This window comes from Platalea leucorodia (assembly GCF_965183815.1).
Source record: "Platalea leucorodia genome assembly, chromosome: 2".
In the NCBI taxonomy this organism is placed as follows: domain Eukaryota; kingdom Metazoa; phylum Chordata; class Aves; order Pelecaniformes; family Threskiornithidae; genus Platalea; species Platalea leucorodia.
The window spans coordinates 79,956,905-79,979,134 of NC_138824.1; the positions used below are offsets into that span (position 1 = coordinate 79,956,905).

A 22,230-nucleotide genomic window follows, 5' to 3' on the forward strand; every position below is an offset into this window, starting at 1 on the left:
ATTAGCTCACACAACAAGAAGATACCACCCTTTCAGGATACATGTAATAGAGAGACCTTGTCCCACACCTACACAGACTACATGAGACACAGTTTGCCTAGGAACTGACTGATGAACAAGGCTGTGAAAAGAAAGAATATTTTCCTTTCCACACATAGTGTTATTGAAAATTTGATCTTAATATTCATAAGCGTGCAGAGAGTACCCTGGTCTACAAAGATGTTGAATGTCTATCCTGTCCTCCGTATCTTCAAAAGGTACCCTACACCCCACTACTTCTGCAGTGTCTTTTAGCGGTTATGTTAGTTGGTTCCCTCAGGAGAAATTAGGTGGGATAGTCTTATAACCCTGTTAAGATTGTTAGACTGTGGGATCTTGTTAGATTATATCTCCCACCACCCAGACGTTATATTTTCAAAGCCCATTAGCACTAGAAAATTATCTCATAAAACCTCTGTTCCCAGGTCAGTCTACGTAACCAAATCAAAATATGTTACAGCACTAATTTGACAAGGTGACCGCAGCACTAATGACAAGGTGACCCACTTAGTGGATGAGGGGAAGGCTGTGGATGTTGTCTACTTGGACTTTAGTAAGGCCTTTGACACTGTCCCCCACAGCATTCTCCTGGAGAAGCTGGCTGCTGATGGCTGGCGTAAGTGCACGCTGCGCTGGGTTAAAAACTGGCTGGACGGCCGAGCCCAGAGAGTGGTGGTGAATGGAGTCAAATCCCGTTGGCGGCCGGTCACCAGTGGTGTTCCCCAGGGCTCAGTGTTGGGGCCGGTCCTGTTCAATATCTTTATCGATGACCTGGATGAGGGGATTGAGTGCACCCTCAGTAAGTTTGCAGGTGACACCAAGTTGGGTGGAAGTGTCAATCTGCTGGAGGGTAGGAAGGGCCTACACAGGGACCTGGACAGGCTGCATCGATGGGCTGGGGCCAACTGTATGAGATTCAACAAGGCCGAGTGCCAGGTCCTGCACTTGGGCCGCAACAACCCCATGCAACACTACAGGCTTGGGGAGGAGTGGCTGGAGAGCTGCCTGGCGGAAAAGGACCTGGGGGTGTTGGTTAATAGTTGCCTGAACATGAGCCAGCAGTGTGCTCAGGTGGCCAAGAGGGCCAACAGCATCCTGGCTTGTATCAGAAGTAGTCTGGCCAGCAGGACCAGGGAGGTGATAGTGCCCCTGTACTGGGGCTCTGGTGAGGCCGCACCTCGAGTGCTGTGTTCAGTTTTGGGCCCCTCACTACAAGAAGGACATCGAGGTGCTGGAGCGTGTCCAAAGAAGGGCAATGAAGCTGGTGAAGGGTCTAGAGCACAAGTCTTATGAGGAGCGGCTGAGGGAGCTGGGGTTGTTTAGCCTGGAGAAGAGGAGGCTGAGGGGAGACCTTATTGCTCTCTACAACTACCTGAAAGGAGGCTGTAGCGAGGTGGGGGTCGGTCTCCCAAGTAACAAGCGATAGGACAAGAGGAAACGGCCTCATGCTGCGCCAGGGGAAGTTTAGGTTGGATGTTAGGAAAAACTTCTTCACCGAAAGGGTAGTCAGGCACTGGAACAGGCTGCCCAGGGAAGTGGTTGAATCTCCATCCCTGGAGGTATTTAAAGGACGGGTAGACGTGGTGCTTGAGGACATGGTTTAGTGGTGGACTTCGCAGTGCTAGGTTAACGGTTGGACTCGATGATCTTAAGGGTCTTTTCCAACCTTAATGATTCTATGATTCTATGAATCTATAATTTCAAAGCTCTTACAACGCAAGAAGTCTCCAAGGCGCTGTTAATTAAATTGGTAAAAATATCAGTGTACCATGGCCAGTTAGATGGACTTGTTGAATGCTGTACCAAGTATTGAAGGGAATTCTGACAAAGTGTGCGGTCACCACAGGGACCAGCCGATGCTCCCCTTTGAAATCCCATGGGCATCATTGGGTTTCTTCCCTCTCCAGTGGCTGCGTGACCAGCAGTCAGCCCTGCAGCATCTTGGGACTGGGTGAAGGAAAGTTGCAACCTTGTCTGACGGTTTCTGAAATGAGCAGAAAGCCCAGAAGTATGCCTTAGCTGGCTCAGGGAATCAAGAGGAAACTCAGCAATAACAGTAGAAGCATCATAGTGCAGGAAGCACTTAAGATCCACTCTTTTGACTTTTCTGTTCTTCAACACTGAAGATTGTGACTTCATTGTCAGAGGTGGAAAAAGTAATGAGACTAACCCCTCCGCATCCAAAGCAGTTTACTGGGTATACTCTTCAGGCAAGCAATATGGCTACACTATACACTTACATTAGAGCTTGGCTACCTCAGCTACTTCCATTAGTCAGCTTCCTGGGAGCACGACTCCAGGAAATCGGTTGGTCCTAAAACTGCTTCAGAAAATGCAGTGTTCTGAAAGAAATCCTCTGTGTCCTTTAATACTATGTAGTTCAGACTTTCAAAAGAAATTAACCTTTGGGGTTGTAATAGGACCTGTGTTATCACAGAAGATGGGCAATAAAACCACCCCCCACCCCGAAGCTGTTTCCTCAGGGTGTTACTAACAATGCCCCACTGACATGAGTACATTCTACGCCGTAGACAAAATTCAGGCTAACGAAGCAGTACCTCCCACAGCAGCCTTATCCTTTCTAAGTCTAACAGAAGCCAGGAAAAGCTAAGCTGAATGTTGGCACTTTTTCTTATTTGTATGACTCGGTAGGATTCTCGCAAACTTCCCATCAGCTGCTAACTGTTCTCCCTCGGTCTCCTGAGAGAGGAGACTACATCCATATCTTCAGTATAAAGGGGCACAGCAGTCTATGGGGAGGTGGCATGCACAGAAAGAACTTCTGCCCGCCATGGACTCCTGGGCATGCTCAAACCAGCCTTATATCAGCCGTAATATCATCAAATTCATGTAATGTCACAGGTCTGGCACTGCTGGACCATAGCCTCTTGTGCATACCTGATGCTTTAGGGCAAAATGCTATAGCATTGCAAAAAAAAAAAAAAAAAAAAAAGATTTACTTCATGTTGTATGCTTACATGGACTCTCACAAGATGCTACATCCTATGTATGATCTCCACCTGGACATGATTCATGTTCTGTGTAACCAAGCCGAGAGTAGAAAGGTCATTTGTAATGAAGGAATTGTGTCTATTTATAGAATGCACTGAGAGATTTATTTACACATTGCTGATAGGCAGAAAAAAGAAAGGTCTGTTTGGGGTTAGCAAGCAAACGAAGACAAAGTCCAAGTGAAAAATACCAGATTACAATGCTTTTGTCTGCTCTCATGCATACTCTGGCCTCTTGCTATTTATCTACCCTTTGAAAAGCCTTCATAGCATTCTCTGCAAAAAGAGCAGTTGAAACCCTCCCTTTGGCATTTTAGCTGATAATTCCTGCTCCAGTGAGCATCTTCATCAAGTACAGAATTTAGATAAAACATGCTGTCATATCAGAGTTTAAATGCATTAAAGACTTCTTGTTAGCCTTTGATCCTATATGTCGCTCAAATAATTAAAAGGGGCCGGTGCCTGTTTTTTGGCACATAAGGGCAAGTGGCATAGCACAGTTTGTATAGAGAATGTTATCACGTAACGTGTGTTATCAAAGAAGATGGACAATGAAAAACACTCCCGAATGTACCACGATCAGAAATGCAGCAGCAAGAATAAACATTACAAAATGATGCTTCACTGAAATGATGGAACTTCAGGAAGAAAAAAAAAAATCCCAGGTTAATTAAGCTGCAACACACATACACGTGATCAAATATAGCTGTATAGTGTGTATATATATGCATATACTGCTGAACTCTCTTCCACAACTAAAAAATGGTGGCTTCATCCATACTGCCTCACAGTAATCGTCACTGGCCCACACTATCCCCCAAACTGCGCCCAAGCATTGCCTAGTTAGCCTGCTGACAATGAAGTAGTACAGACTCTGCTTTTTGGTTTCTTTGTAAAGTGGTAGTCTGAGATGTTCTAATACAATTTGACAAAGGGTCCTAATGCAGGAACTGGAAAAGGAACAGGTATACAGCTACCAGAGGGACTATGGCCCAAGGCATGACTTAACTTCTGCCTGAATTTGACTGCCAGATGAAAACCCCATCCCCAGGGAAAACTGGTTACCTGTTCACATCCTCTTGTTAGGTTGTATATTGTCTTCTCACTCCGCAACCACATGAAGAGTTGCTATTGCCCTTTTCTTTGACTTTCAATCTTGTTATCACGCAAAATCATGAAAATTTTAAATCCTGAAGTGAGCTATGGATTACAGGAGTCTGTGTTGGACTTGTCTCCTTTTTCTCTGTCTACAGGTCTAATAGGTCTCAAGTTCTGAGCCAAGAATATTACTGTCAGCAAATCACGGGGTTTTTTCTCTTGGTGACCCACAGCCACAGTTTGTTCTGCAGTGAGTGCTCTCATCCTCAGAAAATTGCTCACAAAGCATATGTGATGTTGTGAGAACACAAGAATTGAACAAAGTTTGAATCAAAAACTTCATGGGGATAGAAATACCAGAGTATCATGTGAAATGCAAATTTCAGCTTTATAAAAAGCCCTAGATAAGAACACAAGCATTTTTTTTTTTTTTGGTCCTAAAGAACTGAAGAAGTCAACATATATTTGAGTATCTATCTGAAAGGTTGAGAACTTCTAAGGGTTTCTCCAGCACTAATTATGTGCTGATGAAGCCTTATTTGCAATACAGGAGAAACAAGACACACTTGGGAAAGGTTTTTAAAGTGCCTAAATCACACAGGAGACATCCTGCTGGAGTTTTTCAACATGGTATTTTTCATTCTGGGAAAATGGATAATTTGTTGAAATCAAAGTGTTTTGCAGAAGAGCATGATTATGCTGAATCCATCAGAAGAAACATGGCAGGTTTCCAAAGTAAACCCTCCTGGTTCCCAGCTATGCCAGGCTGTCTGTCTCATGGGCTGCTACCCAACCTGTTTCTCCAGGTTCACAGGACTTTCAGACTCCACAACAAACTGTCAGCAGCTTGCCAAATCTTGAATTAGTTGATCAAAAAATCCATCCACTTCTTCTACAGGAACTTCTTATCACTATTTCAGTTGGTTTGGTCTTTGTGATGGTTATTTTCAAAGACACTAGAGTTTCAAACAGGAAAGAGCTAGAAGCCACTGTGCAGCTAGAAAGCTATGATCTAAGCGCTATCGCTGAAACATGGTGGGATGAATTGCACAACTGGAGCGCTGCACTTGATGGCTGTAAACTGTTCAGAAGGGACAGGCAAGGAAGAAGGAGTGGTGGTGGTGGTGGGGTTGCCCTCTGCGTAAAAAAGTGGAGTTGAAAAATAGTGATGAACAGGTTGAGAGCTTATGAGTAAAAATTAAGGGCCAAGCCAACAAAAGAAACCTCGTGGTTGGTATTAACTACAGGCTGCCTGATCAAGGGGAGGCTGTGATGAAGTGTTCTTACTTCAACTACATGAAGCATCATACTTGCAGGCTCTGGTCCTGCCAGGGGACTTCAATCGCCCTGACATCTGGTGCAAAAGCAGAACAGCAAGTTGTAAGCGGTCCAGGAGACTCTCAGAGTACATTGAGGATAATTTCTTATTCCAGGTGATAGACAGCTCTCTGGGAATAAGATATGCAAGTCCATAACTCCTGTCTTGTAATCCATTTTTCCCCTGAGTTTTGGCAGTATTCTCGCTGGATTCACAGTATCCTCACAAAACTCTAGCCTTCAGAAGAGGGTTTTTTTAATCTTTTCATCTTCACTGTAGAGATCACACTATACGTACATTTCTGTCTATCAACATTTCTTCCACCACTAGTGACTAAAATGGTATTTCTTCAGCAGCTGTGGCAGCTGATTACATAGAAGAAGCTGCATTGGCACAATTATCAAACAGCTAGGTTATTTTGGCAGATGCCACTGAGGACATGTACGAGTCTGCTCTGCCTCTTTGCCGGAGGTTGCAACCCCTGTAACTGAGCTGACAGAGCAGAACATGTGCCATGGATCAGCTGCTCCATTTCATAGCCCAGCATCTTAACTTAAATTGTCAATGAACTATGCACGCTCCAGGGCATCATTTTTTTATTTCAAATGGCTGAGGCAGAGGCACTTTGTCTCTTCACCCAACTGTGATGTTTGGTGGTTACCTCCAGGAAAGGAGTGGTAACAAACAGCGGGAGGCTGTAAGGGTTTAACTCGCCTCAGTTCTTTACTCTGTGACTATGAGTCAGAAGCCTCTACTTCTTTCAAATTTCTCAGCTGCTGGGGAAGAAAAAGCCCTGCTGGCATTGCAAGGTCCAGCACGATGAATGCTCTCAAAACTGAGAGTAAATCACCCTATTCTAGAGTCAACCTGCAGGTATCCTGCGCAATTCAGTGCAGGACAACTCAGACAACATTTGGCAAGTGAAACAAGATGTAAGGGCGAAAACTGAGGATCTGGTCACTGAGGCTTTTGTTAGGCAAACAGAGTTATCATTGGTTTTCTTATCATGCAAATGAAAAGTAATATTTTAGAATACATTTACTAAACCCTTTGTTCTTTATGACTGTCTGAAATCTTATGAAGGCTGGCTGAAGCTGCAGAAATTCAAGTAATAAAATTATCACAATATTTTAAGAGCATGAGTACAAGTCTCCAGCGGGGTTCTGAACAAGCTTCAAATCCCACAGACAGGGAGGATATAAAAGATGTGAAGGGAAATTTGACCAATATGACAGAATTCCTGTCTTGCTTTGGTTTGTCAAACTTACATGTCTGAGGAACTTTACATAGTGGTCTCTCAGTTTTCCATTGGTAACAGCAAAGGAGAAAAGGCAAAAAAAGGTGTCACACAAAACAAAGAAATCTGATTTCTGAACTGTCAGCCACAGGTTGAGGATCTACTTGACAACTGTGTCAGACCATCAGGCTCTAAGCAAGCATTAGCTAGAAAATTGTTCTTTACTGAGGTCTCTCTTAGTCAGGAGTGTGAAAGCTTTCAGATATTCTTTCTTTAGGCAACTGCTTTCCCAAGAGCTACATGCCCACATCTTCCACTGATGTAAATGACAGGAGCAGAGTTTGACTGTTTTCACTTGACTTCCTTAACATAGATGCCGGTTCCTGGCTCTAGATATTCCAGTTTTAAAATCTGTCTTCAGATTTCTGCATCATTCTTCCATACTGGATTTATAAGACCAAATCAAAAAGCCAGAACAGTAAAGTAAATCTTCAATTTCTTATGGACAACAAAAAGTTCAAGATAAAGAATGAATGTTTGGCAGTTGAAAAAGAGGGGATGCAAGCAGAGAAGACATTTTTTAGAAGCACAATTTACTCTTCTCGTTTATGATGTAAGCTATTTTATTTCCGTTTCATTTCAGTGTTCATACTTGGGGATACACTGAAGTTCAAATTGTTATTCTGGACCTTTCTTTCATCATTATGCTTACAAACAACAAAATTGTATACTGCAGCTCTTTAAAACTTCCAGCTATAGGTTATTGAGTATACCTTGCTGTGTAGACAACCTGATATGTGTTACACAAACATAACTGAAGACTTTGCTGCAGATTCCAAGAACAACTGGAGACAGGACATGGAGAAGAATATCTGTATTTCCCTTTACCTGTGCTTTTTTCTATTATTATTTGTCTTACAATTAGTACTTGTCTACATGATAGAAAAGAATTGGAGAAGAAATCTGACCGAGGACCTGCAAGTCATTTGAGGCCTCACATAACTTGATGCGATACATAGCTTTGGTATAAGGTTTGGATTTAGCAGGATCCTCTTAGTAAAGTCTTTGACACAGTTTCCCACAGGATTCTCCTGGAGAAACTGGCTGCTTATGGCTTGGATGAGTGTACGCTGCGCTGGGTTAAAAACTGGCTGGATGGCTGGGCCCAAAGAGTGGTGGTGAATGGAGCTAAATCCCGTTGGTGGCCGGTCACCAGTGGTGTTCCCCAGGGCTCAGTGTTGGGGCCGGTCCTGTTCAATATCTTCATTGATGACCTGGATGAGGGGATCGAATGCACCCTCAGTAAGTTTGCAGACAACACCAAGTTGGGTGGAAGTGTCGATCTGCTGGAGGGTAGGAAGGCCCTACAGAGGGACCTGGACAGGCTGCATCGATGCGCTGGGGCCAACTGTATGAGATTCAACAAGGCCGAGTGCCAGGTCCTGCACTTGGGCCACAACAACCCCATGCAACGCTACAGGCTGGGGGAGGAGTGGCTGGAGAGCTGCCTGGCAGAAAAGGACCTGGGGGTGTTGGTTAATAGTTGCCTGAACATGAGCCAGCAGTGTGCTCAGGTGGCCAAGAGGGCCAACAGCATCCTGGCTTGTATCAGAAGTAGTCTGGCCAGCAGGACCAGGGAGGTGATAGTGCCCCTGTACTGGGGCTCTGGTGAGGCCGCACCTCGAGTGCTGTGTTCAGTTTTGGGCCCCTCACTACAAGAAGGACATCGAGGTGCTGGAGCGTGTCCAAAGAAGGGCAATGAAGCTGGTGAAGGGTCTAGAGCACAAGTCTTATGAGGAGCGGCTGAGGGAGCTGGGGTTGTTTAGCCTGGAGAAGAGGAGGCTGAGGGGAGACCTTATTGCTCTCTACAACTACCTGAAAGGAGGCTGTAGCGAGGTGGGGGTCGGTCTCTTCTCCCAAGTAACAAGCGATAGGACAAGAGGAAACGGCCTCAAGCTGCGCCAGGGGAAGTTTAGGTTGGATATTAGGAAAAACTTCTTCACCAAAAGGGTAGTCAAGCATTAGAAGAGGCTGCCCAGGGAAGTGGTTGAGTCCCCATCTCTGGAAATATTTAAAAGACGAGTAGATGTGGTGCTTAGGGACGTGGTTTAGTGGTGGACTTGGCAGTGCTAGGTTAATGCTTGGACTTCATGGTCTTAAAGGTCTTTTCCAACCTAAATGATTCTATGACTCTATGTGTAAGTTGGTGCCATTTGGGTCCCCCCTCCATGGTTCCTGCTGTCCCTTAATCATGAGGGAACAATAATCCTCCTCATCAAATATTTTTCTGTTTCTGTATGTCCTCCAATTTGCTACTGGGATTGATAACCTCAGATGCTCTCAATCATGAAACTAAAGTTTTGTTCGGGTATTAGAGAAACGTGCAGTAGGTAATGCTGAAGGTATTACAGAAACAAACTTCTGCCTTTAGATCAAGGCAGGCGAGTTTTCTGAGGAATAAATCAGCTGAAACAGGAGTTAAGAGGACCAGACTACATAAGCATAATGGCCACTTTCAGAAGCAAAATATGTGAACTGTCACATATATACAAAAACTTGAAATCCCATTGCATATACCAGGCTCCTCCTTGAGACTATTTGTCACATGTGGAAGTACCCAGAGGTTCACTAGTCTTTCCAAAACTAAAATCCAGATTTTCCTGTGTCTTAGATCAAGCAATATGTCACCTGCTTGGCAGTGAAAAGCAAAGGACAATTGTATGCTCGTACTCAGGTACTCCAGGCCAAGCCTGGTCCCAATTTAAGCCACTGAAACTTCCTATAAAGCCATGCAATTAAGCTGAGAGAATGATGTCCAGCAAGAAATAAGCATTTCACTCCCACCCCCACCAGTGACTCAGTGAAGATACCAGGCAACCCCAAACCCTGCATTTATTTCCCATCCATTGAGTAAGATTTGTCCGAAGATCAGCACTTCCAGCCCTACCTCACGCTCCTCCGTCAAACTTTTTTGACGATACTTACGCAGCCGAACCCACGTCTGGGACTGTTTGTGCTGCCAAACCGTTTCCCGTTTGGGTTTTTTTGTTGTGGGTTTTTTGGGTTTTTTTTTCTGTAGGCTTCACCTGCCTTTACCACCGCTCCGTCCCGCCGCCAAGCCCGGCCCGGCCGCGCTTCTGACCCCTGAGGCCTCCGGCGCCGGGGCGGGCGGGAGCAGCCCTCCCGGGGCCGGGGCCGCGCCCGGCTTCGCCTCAGCCCGGCCCCGCCTCGGCCCCGGCTGCCGCTAGAGGGTCTCGGAGGGAGAGCGAGGCGGGCGGTCCCCTCCCGCCCCACAGGTGGGCAGGGGAACGGCCGGGAGCAAGCGCCTCCCTCGGCTCCCGCTGCGGCGGCCCCCTGACCTGCCCTCCATGTTGCCCGGCTTCCTCCCGCCCCGTCGCCCCCACCGCTTAACCCTCCCCCTGCCGGCCGCCCTCCCCGCACACCGCGGCGAGGCGGCAAGAGCCGCCCCTCCTCTCCCCTCCCCGGCCGGCGCGGCGCGGCCCCCCGCCGCCTGGCACCGCGAGGGCGGGGCGTCCCTGGCCGGGGCAGGCCGCAGCCGCCGGCAGCCCCCTTCCCCCCGCTGCCGTGGGGCCGGAGCGGGGCGGCCGCCCTCCCTCCACCTGCTCGCCGCTTTTGTCTGGGGACGGGGGGTGAAGGAGTGGCGGGGCGGCGGAGGCACGGCCCCAGCCCCGGCCCCGGGGTGACTCGGGGCTGACGGACCCTCTCGCCGCCGTCTTTGTCTGGCGGCCGGCCCGGGGCTGCCCTGCTCTCCCCGTCCTGCGCGCCCGGGGGATCGCGCTGCGGGGCTGCCCGCTTTTGGGGAGGGGCGAGCGGCTCCCCCGCTGGGCAAGCCCTCGGTGGAGAGCGGCTTTCGCCCTCTTTTCGGGGCGAGGAGGGAGGGCGGGAGGCGGGGGCGCCGCGCCTCTCCCGGCGTCCCGCGTTGCTCGGCGGCGTTTGCCCCGCCGCCAAGTTGCCACAAGTTGGAGCCGCCCCCCCGCCGCCGGGTTCTGGCCTCGGCGTGAGACAATACCGCGGGCTGCCGAGGAGGAGGAGGAGGGGGCGGGCGGGAGCAGCCCTCTCTCGCCGCCGATGGGGCCGGGCCGGACGGCGCTGCGGGGCGGGTAGGTGGCTCCGCGGGCTGCCGCCGGCTGGCGCGCAGCGGGGAGCGGCCGGCAGAGGCAGGCGAGCCCCGGCCGCGACGGGCGGCGCGGGGGCTGCATGGAGGACGTGGGGCTGCAGAGCGGGCGGGAGCGGCTGGCCGGCGGCGACCCGCGGCTCGGCGCCGTGCTGGTGGAACCGGGGCCGGTGGTGGTGATGGTGGAGCAGCGGGCAGCGGAGGGCTACAAGCTGGTGGAGGTGCTGCTGACCGGCGGGGCCCCCTGGGGCTTCACCCTGAAGGGCGGACGAGAGCACGGGGAGCCCCTCATCATCACCAAGGTGAGAGGCGCCGGGGCGGGCGGGGGTGGTGGGTCCGGCCGGCTCCATTTTGGCGTGCCCGCGGCCGTGACAGCCCGGCGGCGGCAGCGGGCCCGGCCCGGCCGCGGCCCGGGGCGCACCGCGGGGCTGGGCGGCGGCGGCCCCAGCGCAGGTGCGGCCGGGCCGGCTCCCCGCGGGCCGCGCTCTGAAGGCCCCGCGGCGGCCGTTAGCGGCCGGGAGCGGGTGGCCGTGGGTGCCGGGGCAGCCGGCACCGGGCGCACCGCAGCGGGTCTGGGGGCAACAGGTTGTTGGGCGCCGTCAGCCGCTCGGCTGCGAGCCGCTGCAGCTTCTGGTCGCTCTCCCTGCCCGGGCAGAACCCGGCGCAGCCGTTGCGGCGCGGGTAACTGGCCCGGGGACCCCGAGCCCCTGCGCTGCCCCCCCGCCGCCCTCCGGGCTGCTGGCGCAGGCGGGTGCGTACGGAGACGAAGCCCCCGGCTCTGAGGCTGGGTTTTCCCCGGTGCCGCTGCGCTTACAGATTCAAAATAATTAGGGTAACCTTTTGTATCTCCCTCCTTCTTCAGACAAAAGGTCTTGTGGATAGTGACCAAATCCACGCTCCCAGGACGGGGGGAGGGGGAGGCTCCGGGGTATATATGCACTTTCTGGTTGCCTTTTTTTTTTTTTTTTTCCTCCCCATTGCTTTTTTCGTATGTCCTTGTATACTCACAGCTTTAATCTCAGTGTATTGGGCATGAGTTAAAGAAATACATCACGTTTTCTAGAACATGTTTTTCATCTGGGTGTATTTTGTTGTAAGAACCCCCGTCCCCAGTAATTGTTGGGTTTTGCTGTTAAGACAGCTTTCTTGTTGCACAGTGAAAACACATTGAAATAGATCCATATGTAGTTGGGAAAAAAATCCACATTAGCAAAGCACATTTTGCTCAAGATCTGTAGGAAAGATACATATGCTTTGTCTTCAGGTCCTGTGGATTCTGCCTGTTCCCATTTTAGAAGTTCACAGAGAGTGTCAGAGGTCAACAATTCCTGTTTTATCCATGGCAGAAATTCTTCCAATCTTATTTTTCAGTTGGTTTCATTGTGAGTTGTCCAGTTGGTTCCCTTCTCCCACATTTGAAACAACTGCGTTGTGGACTTTGCAAGTTAGGACTTTTGAAACTATCTTTTTCTAGATCTCTTCCCTACTGCTGTTTTTCAAGGAACAACAGTCAGTGTCAGAAGATGTATATGCTGAAAAATGACTGCGCGTCTGTTGGCCTCTTACCAGTGCCCTGAATTACAGAATATCAAACCTGGGAGCGTTTGAGGAAAGGAGAAAAGAGCTGCTTACTCTGTATGTGCTAGCTATCAAGTGCCAGATCAAATAATTCCACCTTTCTGGTAATGGCTAATAAGTGCTACATCTAAAGACTGATCAGTGATACTTATTCATAACGTTACCTAGGTATTAAGTAACAGGCTTAGTATTTGTGGCATGAGGATGTGGCTGTGGTATGTGGAGAGAAGTGTCTGAGGATGGGAAGCTTGTAAACTGGGTCTGTTGCAAAGGAATAACGAAGTGGAACCACAGCATTGATACGTCCTGAAACTGTGCTGCTGTGTGGAAGAGAAATCTGGGTCCATTGGTGCTGACATAAGAAGAAGAGATGACCTGGATCCTTGGGTCTAAATTATGGAGTGTATTTTCATTTGCCGTTGTTGAATGCAAGTGTATAGAACTAGTTTTGAAACCAGGGACTGGAGCTCGTGTCCCTCATGTCACCAGGACTCTAATCCTTTAGCTGCAAAATCTTCTTCTTGGTTTGGCCCACCCATCTTGGTGTTGGTTGTTTTGTTTTGTTTTGTTTTTTTCTGTACTGCTTGTGGTGGTGGGAAGCTACTGGGAAGAATAATTTAGTACCGAGTGGTTAAAACAGTCCTTCCTTGCAGGAGGAGATGTAAAGTTTGTCTCTTCTCAGCTGAAGAGACCCCTGAAGTCGAGTTGTCCGCTTCCCGAGCGCACGTGGGGATCGCCGGGCTGCCACGGAAGAGGGGATGCCGCTCCACCTGCGCTTCACCTCTCCCTGTGGCATGTGCCATCCCTTCTCGGGCAGGCTGGTGGCTGGGCAGTGGGGGATCCGAGAAAAGCCACTGGACCAAATCCTTCAGGATACTTCTATATGTGGAAAAACTCCTGGTTTTGTGGATTCAAACTGTGCTTAAGTGTGAGCTGGCTATGGAGCTCTGGCTCGCTCTAGTCCAGGGTGGTTCTGGGGAAGTGAGGATGGATGACGCCAAGTGCCACTTTTTAAGGAGAGGAATGTGACAAGGTGTGAATGGAGTCTCAGATAGCAGCTACTTAAGGAGGATTTCTAAAATTCTGCCTGTCTCCTTGCCTACTGCTGTCTTGAAAGCAAGACCGGCTTTTGAAGAAGTTTGCACCTTTATGTAAATGCTGGGAAGTCTGTGATGTAAATATTTCCTGCTTTCCTTAGCATGTATGGGACAACTACCATAACTGGCTGAAAAATAGCACCAGAAAATACTATAATTGAAAAATTAGTGAGCAAATGTATGTTGTTCATTTTGCAGCACTTTCTGTGTAGCATGCCTCTCGGGTGTTAGTTTCTCTGGTTGTGTGGCTATTTCACTTGCTGACAGGAAGGGAATTTTTTTTGTAAGGGATTTAACAGGGGGAGTTTAGGACAAGAAGAGCTGCAAACACTATTTGGGAATTTATTAGCTGGAAATCTAGTCAATTAGAACAAGAGTGTCCTTTGATCCACCAAACTACCAATAATCAGGGAGGGGAAGCCATGCTAAAGAGGAGAAAATGTGTCCAGTCTCAGCAGGGGGATAAGCGTGTGCTCAGCTGCTGGAACGTCCGGAGGGAAAGTGCTGGTGCCTGGTAGTGGGCCCTGCCCTGCCTGTGTGGGGTGAGTGCTTCTATCTGTAACTGAAGTAAGACTTGGAGGAATAGTCCTGAACCAGGTAGGTAGAATATCAAGTTCACCTGCCAGGCACAAGCCTTTTTTTTCTTTTTTTTTTTTTTTTTTTCTTTTTTCCTCCTTTCCTTCCTCCCTTGCCTTTTTTGTTGTTGCTGCAATAGGCACAGAGAAAACTAGTGCATGATACAGCTTGCTTGATCTTTAAACATAGCTGGTCGTCTGAAACTTGCCCCACCCACGTGCAAGTGGTGTTGCTAATATTTAAGGATATTTAAGCCTTTTAGCATTGTTGTTGTGTTGCTTACTATTGTTTTTATAATGTCCCTTAGAAAAAATGTAAAGCAATTTTTTTAGATCTCTGCATGTGTGTGTGTGATAACATTCCAAAAAAATTGCCCAAAGGCAGCTTGTTCTTGCCTAATTTGACATCTTGAAAGAAAGGATTTGCTTTTTATAGCAACATGTGTATTTCAACAGAAGGTGAAATGACAACTTTGAGGACTTTAATTAGAAGTCTCACAAACCTGACTTTATTTTTTTCCTCTTTTTAAAGAAACAAAGTAAATGCTGAAGAGGAAGATCTTACTGGAAATAATGAAAATGAAAAGTCAAGATACTCAAGTGTGAATCTTGTGAAAATCTCCCATAGCTGCATTATCTAGATTACTTTTACTTTAAAATTACTCTTATCTGAGATGCACAACTTGTCGTGTCAGTCACAGCATTGATTGCGGGTGATGGATAGAAAGTCACCACTTCCTGTACTAACAATATCCTTAGGAACTCTGAAGCTGTTCTGCAGTCAACGTTATCCTTATTGCGTTAATAAATATGAAAACATTATAGTTTATGTGTTTCAAGAAAGACTGATGCATCATTTAAATAAATTTCTCTTTAGTATCAGCTTTACAAGGGCCTACAGCCATACCTCCTGAAGCTATGATCTCATTGCAGGCTAATCAAGGCTGGGCTTGGCTGGTATTTCGGCAAGATTTCCAAGTGAAACCTGGACTGTTGCAAGAAGTTGTGTTGTTGATTTAGTAGATACAGTTCTTGTCTCCTGAATCAGTGCTGAATTCATGCCCCAGCTGGAGGTGCTGTCTTTCAAGAAGAAGCAGTATCGGACAGACTCTGAACCTTTGTTTATTTCTCTTTATTCCATTGCGCTTTCCTAATGTGCTCCTGTCTATGGTTAGATGTGAATTGTAATTTGTTTAACCTAACAGTTATTTAAATTGTATAAAGGAATGCTTCTCTATTAATTGGCTGCAGGACTTCTCTGTGTGATTTGTATCAATTTATTATTTCAGTAGTAAGTGAAGTGATTACTATTTTCATTTAAGTAGTTCTTTATCCTTTGGCCTTATAACATACCACTAAAATCAATTACTTGCATTGCTATATTGCAACAATATTTAGAGGAAAAAAAGCTTTATGGTGCTGTATACGAATGAATCAAAAAAAGACCTTTTCAAACATAAATAACAGTTGCCTCCCTCAAGTTAGGTGTTTGAGGTGAGCTGCATTGCTCATAGACATTAACTGTTCTTAAGCTTGGCTGTGAAGCTCGATGTCCGGACAACCAGCATTTAATGGTAATCCTGGGAAATTACTGACCACTTCAATGTAAATGCAGTCATTTGTGTAAACAGCTGATTTATGAGTTATTAGGAGCCATTGTACTGTGGCTGAGAAGGAGAGTTCTAATCCAGGTCTCCATAGCCTGACAAATTTTGTTTGCTTCCTTCGGTTTTAGAAAGGTAACACATGAAGGAGTGTTCATTCTATTTGCTTTTCTATCCATATTCTCTTGGTCATCAAAAACAACAAGCAAAATTACTGAGCTGTACAGGCCATAATTTGAACGTGTATCTTAACCAGCAGTTTTAAAAGAATGTATCAAATCACATTCTATATTTCATTTGAAACCTTTATTCAACTTCTTAACTTGTAAGAGGGCTTTACTGTTTGGGAAAGATTGGTCTGAGTTAGACCTTTTCTTTGTACTGTTACATTTGATAGTTGAGAAATTTTAGGAAATGTTTACATATTAGAATGAACGTTTTAGGACTAAAATAGTATCGTGTAGCTATTTATCTTTCTTCCTTGTCAAATATGTTAAAAGTTGTTTTTTTCCAGTGCTATAGAAACTGTTTTGAGTGGTGTTTACCTTTGTGTTTGGTTGCTGGATCCCAGGTCTCGCTTACTAGAAGAGAGGAGTTGTTTTGCTTTAATGCAAGAACATATTATTGCTTTTTACTTTAGTAAGCTGATTGATGAAGCGAATGCTCTCAACTTCAGCACTTTAATGGCTGTTGAATGAGCTCTTTATTATGACTGTTAATTTACTGGCAGAGTGGAGCTCACCACAGTCATATGTGGTGTAAATGGTCTGGCTGTGGAAGTCTGAAGCTTAAGAGAGGTTTTTTTTGGCAAGAGCATTAACAGTTGAAATGCCACCAGTATTGGAAATTGCATTTTAAGGCTATCTTGGATATTGCTCCAGGTGATCTGCAGATTGTGTTTGTAGGGAGTTGAAATGAGAGGATGGGTTAAAAGGCTTGTGACTTGAGAATTTTCAATTCAGGTGAGTTACATGCTTAGAAGTCAACGGTGTGAGAGTGCAATTTAAGAAACAGCATGTGTCCGCTTGCAGTCCTGAAACTGCAATTTTCCTTTGTGCATTTCGCACTACATTTCAGGACAAAAATCCTTCTGAGAAGGAGTCGGAATGCTCTGTTTAAAACCAGAACTAAGAAACTTCCTCACAAGAAAACTTAATTTTTGGAAATACTGGTTGCTTCCAAACTGCTTGTTTTTCTCTCCTCTGCATTTCCCCATTCTAGCTACTTAGGCAAAACCTGTCAAATCTATCATGATTTTTTAGTTCAGAACAAAATACAAAGAAAAACATTCATGTCTGTGGAGTCTGGCAGAGGAATTGGTGTGTTTTGTGGGAATAGTTACTGCAGTAAGAGTTAGACAGCAGGATTGCCCATTTGAATGTTTATTAATTTAGTCTATTTAAAGGACAATTTAAACTTCTTTTGCTGTTAGTGTCTGTTGCCACTTTTCAGTATGAATTTTGGATGCTACCATAGGCATTAGCATAAAAATAAAAGACCAGCAAGAGACCTCTAGTTACTGCTTGCTGTTGTCAGAGGGTTGCCAATAATGCCATTTATTACCTAGCTATCCATCTTGCCTGTATTTTTTTTTTTTTCTAGGAGGAAGAAACAATGTGGGCTTGTGTGGTGTTTACGCACATGCTACATATGCTTTACTCAATGGACTCTATATATTTTTTCCTGTAGAACTTGATTCATTGTGTGTTCTCTTGCTTAATTAATTAATTAATTTAATTAAATTAATTTAATTAATAAATTTAATTAATTAAATAAATTAAATAAATTAAATTTAATTAATAAATTTAATTAATAAATTTAATTTAATTAATTAATTAATTAATTTAAAGTATGGGAGTGTGGAAAGAACAACGTAAATGGGAAATGAAACCTGGTCATAAATAGATAGAGAAAATTGTTGAGTAGTAACCAAGCCAATATTACATCACATACATCAGCTTTTTTTTTCTTGAAGAAAACCATTTTTGTTTAGTCGTCTTATGTATTTGTAATCTATATAGAGAATACCTAACACGTATATGGATCTAGTTTTGTGGGTCACTTTATTACAGAAGTTCAAGATAGGTCCCAGCAATTAAGCAGATTTTATTTGCTGTATGTTTAAGTGATACAGTGCATGAAGAGTTTCCCAGAGGACTAAAGTAAACATTGTCACAGTTCTGTTGAGACTTCATCCATTTAATCTTTGCAAACTTGCTTTCTATTGTCTATGTTTTGAGCCTATTTGATATAAGGTCAATTGAAGGTTTTTTAAATAATATATATACCGATGCCTCCCTACAAAAGTTATGAAAGTCTTTCTGGGGTTTTGGGTTTGTGTTTTGGGGGCTTTTTTTGGCTTTGGGATTTTTTTTGCTTTAAGATAAGAAACAAATTTGGAAGCTTTCTAATTCCACATAGCACCATATTTTCAATTTCTTAAAGGTTATGCAGCAGGTGTGCAGTGCTGTTTCCCCCACTCCAAGAATAGTGTTGCCACTCTGGTGATGGATTTTTAGCAGTTCTAGTTTTTGTACTTCTTGTAACTTCACGGATACGGTCAAATCAGAGCAAGACAGAATTTAAGGTTTATAGAATGGGTCACTGAATGCTTTTTGTTTAAATACATTCATTCAGTGATAGGAAATGTCTACAAAGTTTTGAACTGTAACCAGTTTTTAAATTCAACTTAGTGTACTTGTAGAATGTGTGTGTATCCCTTATGTATGCTTTGCCAAGCAGCAGGCTTTTGGTGGTGTTCACCCAGACTTAAGCTAGATGTTTAATAGAAGTAGATATTTCTGGAAAGCGATTTGTAGTGTTTAAATTAGACATGATTTAAGTGCTCTGAATTGCTTTCTGAAGGTGCCTACCGTTTGCTGTCAGCTGTGTGAGGAGCTGAGGAAACCCGTGCTTCCTCAGTACATACCTAGATGCCTATGTAGGCACCTGTAGTAAGATGAAATATGCTCAAGCAAGATTGTCTGCGTATTTGCAGTGTGTGTGGCTATACCCCAAACTATCAGAAAATTCTTTATTTCGCCGATTGTGCTTTGTTTCTGAACATCACAAGAACATAGCTTTTCAGTTTGATTTCTTGAGCTTATCGGGGAGAGTCATAACCTACCCAGGATGACGATGTTTGTGAAGTTAGGAGAGAACCTCCCTCCGCTCCCTGTAAGTTAATACAGTATCAGCATTCAGTCTCTATTTAATTCAGAGCATTCTTGGTAAGCACAGGTCAGGTCACGAAGATAACAGAATGGCTGTTGCAACGTAACAAGTTACTAGGGGATCTTTTTAGTGGCCTTTGCATGTACCTGAGGGTCATTGTGGAGTGTCGAACTCCCCAAGGCAGAAAGAGCTGACTGACTGGTAAATGCTGGAAATGCAGCAAGTTGCTGCTTTGAGAAACTAAATAGCTTTTGTCAGGTACACTATTCTTGGGTTGGCTCTTAAAGTAGAAACAGACGGAGTAGAGTGTCTGATGATAGAAAAGAGGTGGTTATTTCAAAGTTCTTCTGAACCCCAATGAAATGGCAAAATCAACCGAAAGCTGTAAACTGCTTAGGCAAAGGCACAGTAGCATTGGCACTGCGGTGAAGGCTTCACGTCCTGTGTCCCTGTACTTCTCCTGCCTCACCCCTTATAGAAAGGAAGCCTTCCCCTCTGCCACCAGCCCTGCTCTCTGCCCCTTTAAATCTCTCTCTCCATTTCTAAATTATTAGATTCTGAAATATTTAAATTCTTCTACTTCTTTACCCAACGGCTAGAAGGCGCGTCCCCTGGATGGTGGATAGGGGATCCCTCTCTGGAGGGTGCACCGGATAAAATTGAAGAAGGTGCCGCGAACCAACGCAGCCTAAGGGAAGGCCACCCTGACAGAAAAACCACTGGCCCTCCAAGTCATGGGGGTTGGGCAGGAGGCCAACTACCTCCTCCTGGGGGGGGGGGAAGTTGCAGAAACAACGAGCATCAAATGGCGGAGATGGAGAAAATCAGTAATGAAGTGAGGAGGAGGAGATGGAACTGGATCGGTCATGTCCTGAGGAAAAAACCAACAGAAGACTGCGCTGTGGCCCTTGGGACTCCAGAGCACGCAGCCGCAGACTGATCGAAGTGGAAGAACGATGTTCGCGCCTTGTGTGCCTCCTGGCACTGAGAGAATTCAGATCAGATCAGACTTCTTTACCCATATCCATCAAGTCTGATATATGGGTTAGGAAATACGTTGTCATGTTTCTTAGATGCAGAGTTTCTAAAGAATTTTACTTAGTCAAGAGGTTTTTGAAGGATGTGGAGTGGCCTGTTGTTCAAGGGTGGTACAAAGGGCAAAAAACAGTCTCAGTGACTGAAAGCTGGAAATAGGGAATATATGGGGAACTCTACTGCCGCGCTTGAGAGGCTGTATCTTTTTGGATAGTTAGGAACAGTGCCATTTCATCCGTTCTTGCAGTCATTTTTCTAGCTGAATGACCTTTCAGAAGGAAGATGAATGATGATCGAGAGTCCTCTTGTTATTATGGATGTAGGTGGCCTTATCTGATGCTTTCTTTGCTCCAGGCTCTTAGCTGTTCTGTCAGCCTTGTTTCTGAGATCTAGACCATTTCTGTACTCACAGTAGTCTAGTCCTTTGCTGTGTGTTTGTGTCATCTACAACAACAGGGTATTTAATGTTCTGATAATAGCAGAGAGGCAGTTATCTCAGCAGTTTGGGAGAGATTGTAAGAATGCTCTTGCTGATGTGTGAAGTTGAATTCAATTTGGTTTTGAAACTGTAGGTTGAAACTGTAGCATAACCTGATGAAACTAATTCGGAGGGGTTTTTTTAATGGAAATGTATTAACTTCATTCTAAGTTACGCTTTTTCTTTTAAATGGAAAAAGATCCAAGTGTTAGTGAAACTTACTTGAAACAAAATCCAGAGCCCTTTAAAATGGTCAGACACTTAAATTTTAGAGTAACAAGTTCTTCATCCTCAGTCCTTCTATTATATTCTCTCTGTAACGGATTTGCAGTCGAGCCTGAATAGCTGAAGCAGGGAGAGATCTATCAATGGGGAGCATGATAGTACAATAAATTTGTTCCAAAGTGAAGCACAGGTACCTACTGCTGTACTTGAAATTGCAGCTTCAGTACTTTTCCTCTTCAGTAAAATAGACGATTGTTCTCAAAATCCCTTCGCAAAGTTATAAAACCAGATTATTTTGGATTTTTTCTGTCTCTTGAGATGAAACATACTTTGTTATACACTTGCTTTGAAAGCTTCCAACATAAGCTGTGAAACAAAGCAGTATCTCCCAGTTTCCCAAAAACATATAAACTATTCAGCATTCTTTAGGAAACAAACCTCTGATTTGATTCAGTGAATACTCTAAAAAGTTACTGCTAGGGGTAACAATACTTTATTTGGAAGCTGTGTATTTTTCAGTAAAATACTATCATCTTTTAGGATAGTATCATAGAAACATGATTTCATGGTAAGGGAAGCGAAACGCTTCCTACACAGTATCAGTTAGTCATCACTGTGTTAATTTTCTTAAACAAATTAGATGCAAAAATGAGTTTGTGGGTGTCTAGTTGGCCGATATCTGATATAACGAATTTTCCAACTCCTGATGAGTATTCGGATTGTGGATAATGAAATCATTACAGTATTGTAAATTGCTTTCTCCCCTCTACAGATACATGCTTTGCTGATCCAGAAGAAAGGAGGACATTAGATTTTCATGAGAGATATTTGCAGTTGCTTTTTTTTTTTTAATGGAATAGCAAAACATCCATTTCATAGTCATTCATTTAAATGAAAGAAAGGTGGAAACGTGTTGTGTTGGCAAGATGGAAACATACTGTGTTGGCGTAAGGTAGTGTTTTGTTGGGTGTTTATATATGGAAAGAATGTTAAGATGATAACAGGGAAAACGTGAAGCTTTATGTATCTGTTAAATATAATTAATAGTTAAGTCAAGATTTAAGAGAAATGAACACTTTCCAAATTAGCTTTTATAAACAATTTGTAATCTGTTTCTTACATGACTGTTTTGGTAAGGCGCCTTTATTTCTAAATATAAAGGCTTCTGTAAAATTAAAAAGCAGCATCTTGTTTTGAGGCTGGAAGATGTTATATAAATACTGGATTCTCTTAAATGAAGCTCTAATGCCATAATGTTGTTTCTACTTTCCAAAAAATCTGTAGGGCAGAACTTTAAAGCTCTAACATAAACTTTTTTCCCCTTTTAAACTATGTATTCTTAGTACGTGCAAGAACTTTTGTATTTCCTATGCTTTTTCCTTTCCCCTGTTTTGTAAAAGGTAAAACTCAACAATTTGCTCCCCTGCTTCTAAAACTTAAACTACAGGGATTTATTACCAAAATACATTTATTTCTACAGTCTTCACCTTCTGGGAACTTGATGTTTTTCCTGACTGCTGGGGGAGATTGCTATCAAGAGCAGGGAGGAGGGCTGCGCCTTTCCTGACACCTTGGAGACTTGAGGAGTTTCTGTGATTGCTCAATCTGATGTTAGGGAGGGGTGTA

At 44.8% G+C, this 22,230-nt stretch overlaps 1 protein-coding gene across 1 annotated transcript in view; it reads left to right on the top strand.

Moving 5' to 3' along the window:
* Positions 1 to 10,921: 10,921 nt before the first annotated feature.
* The window catches only part of SHROOM2 (shroom family member 2), a gene marked incomplete at its 5' end in the record, with an annotated part of 124,206 nt that continues 112,897 nt past the window's right edge, over positions 10,922 to 22,230 (top strand). The window contains one exon of the mRNA XM_082337080.1: positions 10,922 to 11,140. Coding sequence (XP_082193206.1) covers positions 10,922 to 11,140 — 219 coding nt within the window. The remainder of the gene's footprint in view (positions 11,141 to 22,230) is intronic.